Source organism: Pseudomyrmex gracilis, unplaced genomic scaffold (genome assembly GCF_002006095.1).
Source record: "Pseudomyrmex gracilis isolate BER0280 unplaced genomic scaffold, ASM200609v1 scaffold_79, whole genome shotgun sequence".
Lineage (NCBI taxonomy): Eukaryota > Metazoa > Arthropoda > Insecta > Hymenoptera > Formicidae > Pseudomyrmex > Pseudomyrmex gracilis.
Window position 1 is genome coordinate 312,680 of NW_018020663.1, and position 4,017 is coordinate 316,696.

At 37.5% G+C, this 4,017-nt stretch overlaps 1 protein-coding gene across 1 annotated transcript in view; it reads left to right on the top strand.

Moving 5' to 3' along the window:
- LOC109855041 overlaps window positions 1–4,017 on the top strand; it is a 115,683-nt gene that overhangs the window by 64,855 nt on the left and 46,811 nt on the right. The window contains exon 2 of the mRNA XM_020428826.1: window positions 1,032–1,123. Within this exon, the coding sequence (XP_020284415.1) occupies window positions 1,032–1,123 (92 nt within the window). The remainder of the gene's footprint in view (window positions 1–1,031; window positions 1,124–4,017) is intronic.

Below are 4,017 nucleotides of genomic sequence, written 5' to 3' on the forward strand. Positions count from 1 at the left end.
ATATTCTAATCAGTATATATTCTTATCAATATTACTATTTAGAGGATTTTCCTCTTAAAATAAGAAACTCTTCTTGACGCCTATTTTAGTATAAAATATACTTAAAGTAAGTGGGATATCCTCAAAACAAGAATACAATTTTTTCGGTGAAAGGTCGTATCGCGCCATCTCTAGGAACACATGTTATTGTATCGTGCATGATTTTTGGAGATACTTGCCGATTACGCAGAGAGAGTCGTTTTGGAACCGTTGACGAGATTCGGTCGAAGATTTGAATATGTAAAGATTTGTAGAAGAATTTGAGTAACGTGTGCCGAGAGTGATATATTTGAGTTTATTTGTAACGTGCCGTGATTAATAAATTTATACTTATATCTATATTATTTAACAATTGAAGTGAAGTGCCGAGTTTTATTTAAAATTGACCTCAGTGTATCCTACATATATATCGTTGATACTGCGTGCATGTGAACGTGCTTTGTTTTTCGTACGCGCATTTTACAATAAATTTTTTCTCGCTCGTTGCTTAGTTTTCGATGCAATCGAATGCAAGAGAAAGGCAAACGGTGATGTTCGGTGTTTGAAGAAAGAAAAAGAAAAAAAAAAAAAAGCAAGAACACACAAGCGGGCTCGGATCGATGCGGCAAATTGTTCAGCAACTATATTCATTAATGTAGAAAGACTTTGGTGAAAAAGCTTTGGTGAAAAACTCATATTGCGATGTAGACTCCGACGTGGTCTTTTTCAACGTCGCCCCGTCGCTTGTTAACACTTGAGTAGTTCCGCACACACAAGAGCCACTTGACTTATAAAGTTAGGTACTGAAGTTAGTATAAAGCGCTGGCTGTGTGTGTGTGTGTATGTATGTGTGTATGTGTGCGTATGCTGAAGATACAAAGACACACAATAGCGTTCTGTTGAGGAAAGTTTTTTTTTTTTTTTTGAAACTTTCGTTACACAATGATTTTAGTTCATTTTCATTTTAAATCATTCCGCCTTTGTACTGAATCGATTTAATTGATGTGTTGCAGGTCCGTCGCCGGATTTCAGCAGACACACTCTGGTGAGACCGCAAGTGTATCACGGCAGAACGAAAAGACAGATCTCATCGACCAAAGTGAACGTGAGTAAGATTCAAAATCTCATTTGTGTTTGAGACAAACGAAGAAAATCCCCGACAATTAAAAAAAAAGACACTGCATCGCCGAATTTTCACGACGTTTATTACATTCGCGATCACGTTACAAAAAAAAAAAAAAATCGTTCTATTCGTATTCAAGGGTTCTTTCGCGTTCGCTTCACCTTCCCTTATTACGTCGCAACACTTGACTCATAAATATGAATCGTGATAGCGTTTTTTTTTTCTTCCAGCGTTCACTTAAAAATTTTAAGGAAAATAATGACGCATTTAATGCGCAAGTGGTAGTTGTAAATAGTAAGCATATTAAAGCTGAATTATATAGCTAACAGTTTTTTACCTGCGAATGTAAGCTACGTAAATACGCGGGAGAATTTAAGAGGTGGAAAAACTTGGAAAATGTGAAATTTTTCCAAGGAATTTTTTTCCCAGCTGAAAAAAATATGAGAATTCCCTGGAAATTTAAGTTGAAATTATTTGGCAAATTTTTTAGCGCTTATGTACTGAGTTTGCTTACTACTGTGAAAAAAATCTGAAAACTTTAACTGGAATTTAAATTTTTTATTCAACAATATTGCTTCTCTCTCTCTCTCGCTTTCTCTTTGTCTTTCTCTTTCTGTGCGCGAGCACAGATTAACTAATTTATGGAATATACTTTTTCTTTTATAACTGTCATATAAAAAAATAATTATTTTTTAATCGTGCCACTCGTGCGTTAGTTATTATCAAACACGGCCAGATATCCCTTCGTTTAACGAGGGTTAACGACCATGATCCGCGACCTTTCTTTCTCGCGCACAGTGCATTGTTCGCTATCAGCGATGCGGTTTTTTTTTGCAAGTTTTTGCGCGCTGCACGCAACGCGCTCTCTATTTGTTCGGGCGGATTACGATGCGAAACGCGCTACGGCGCCGGGTGCAACAATTTCAATGCAAATGTCGCGGCGTGCAGCGAATACAAAACCCGCCGCGAGGGTCGCGCTATTAGATAGAGCGCTGGCCGCGATCTATGCGGGGAAGAGAGAGAAGGAAAAAAAGTTCATCGACGGTTGCCATTGCCGGTGGCGAATTCGGAAAAATCTCTGTCGGCTGAAATTTGCAATAGAAAAGCTGCCGCGATATGTGACCGCAATTTGGCGAATGTCTTTTTTTTTTTTTTCTAAACAAGAGAGAAGGAATTCTGATTTTTTTCTTTTTCAACGCTCATCAAAGGCTTCTTTGTTTTTGAATACCTTTAGAATTGCCTCTTTTAAAACATTTTAATCANAAAAAAAAAAAAAAAAAAAAAAAAAAAAAAAAAAAAAAAAAAAAAAAAAAAAAAAAAAAAACATTTTAAAAGAGGTATTGCTTTACAAACAACGTGACATTTTGTTCCCTCCGAAAAAAACAAAAGAATGTATTGTTTACATCGCGCAAAAAAATAAAACGAAAATATTTCCTCGATTCGATGTGCGCGGAATAATTTTTCCGTTCCGCGAGTAAAAGATACACAATGCCAAAGACAACACGGAGCAACGTGTTTCATTTTTATGAAAGCTATTTTGAATAACGGCGAACGAACATCCTGGACTTTTATACTATCTTCGTTTTCTTCTGAAGCGGCGTATCACGTAATAGAAGATGATAGTAGAAGTGCATACTTACAGGAACAACAAGAGAATTTATGTTTGGTGTGAATGTGTGTGTGTGTGTGTGTGTGTCTCTCTCTCTTTCTCTCTCTCTCGATGTCGCCTTCTTTGAATCCGTTATTTGCGGATGTCGCAATGGACCGTGCACACGTGCACCACCATTTCGCTGGGATGACGTCCACGCGCATACGCAAATACAATGCGACGATTCTGATGCTTTTGTGCGATAAAAAAAAAAAAAACCACACACAAAACGCTCAAAAAAGTTTACGGCTCGAACCGTTAGTGTAACGACATTAACGCTACGCAACTTTTATCGATCTATTTCGAGAAAACCATTACGCGTGTAGGAAGGTTTATTAATTTTTGTATTTGTGCGAAGACAAAATTTAATTTTGACGAAAATAATAACAAATAACAAATTGGAATTCCGATATGTTTTTAGTGTTACTTTGTGTAGCGCGCGCTTATCTTTAAAAACATTTCAGAGTTCTGCGTTGACCCAACTCGATATTAGGCACGCCTTCGTTAAGTTATCGGAAACACTGAAATATATATCCACGGACATTTACATTAATGAGGTCGAATGTGCATGCTCCAAGCAAATAAACCAATTCCGTCAAACGATATATCGCCCCTCGTTTCGCGGCGTTTCGATAATAAATATACATACAAGAATAAAAAGCAACGCTCCGGAATATCGCGGGCTAGTAGAGCTCGCGCGTTTTACCGCAGGGCTATATTCTTCTGGGACATTCGCGCTTTCAGACGTCGTGAACAATTCGCTTTATTGACCTCCGCGCGTCGCCAGTCGACAACCGCGGAAACGCAAATGTATCGCGACGGTTTGCGTGTGTACGCGAGAAACTTGTGCGAAAACGGGAAATTGAATTAAGTCAGGAATTTGAGAGAAAACAATAACGCTGTTCCAATTTTATCGTTAACAAGATTCTAGTTGAAACAAAAACTTTGTACTCTTGCGGATAAAAAAAAAAAAAAAAAAAAAAACTGAGAACAGCGAGGAAGATGAAAATTCTTATAAACGGGAAGAATAAGAGTCGATGTATATATATAAGAATGCGGATGCGCGATATTATTACATCGTGCGGATTACATCGATTTTCAGATGAATTATACAGCAATTCGAAATATCTCCGATGTTGAAGAAATTTCAATAGCTGCGCAATATATATGTTTTTAGCTTTGATTTCAGGAGCTCGCGCAGTTCGAGAGAGAGAGAGAGAGAGAGAGA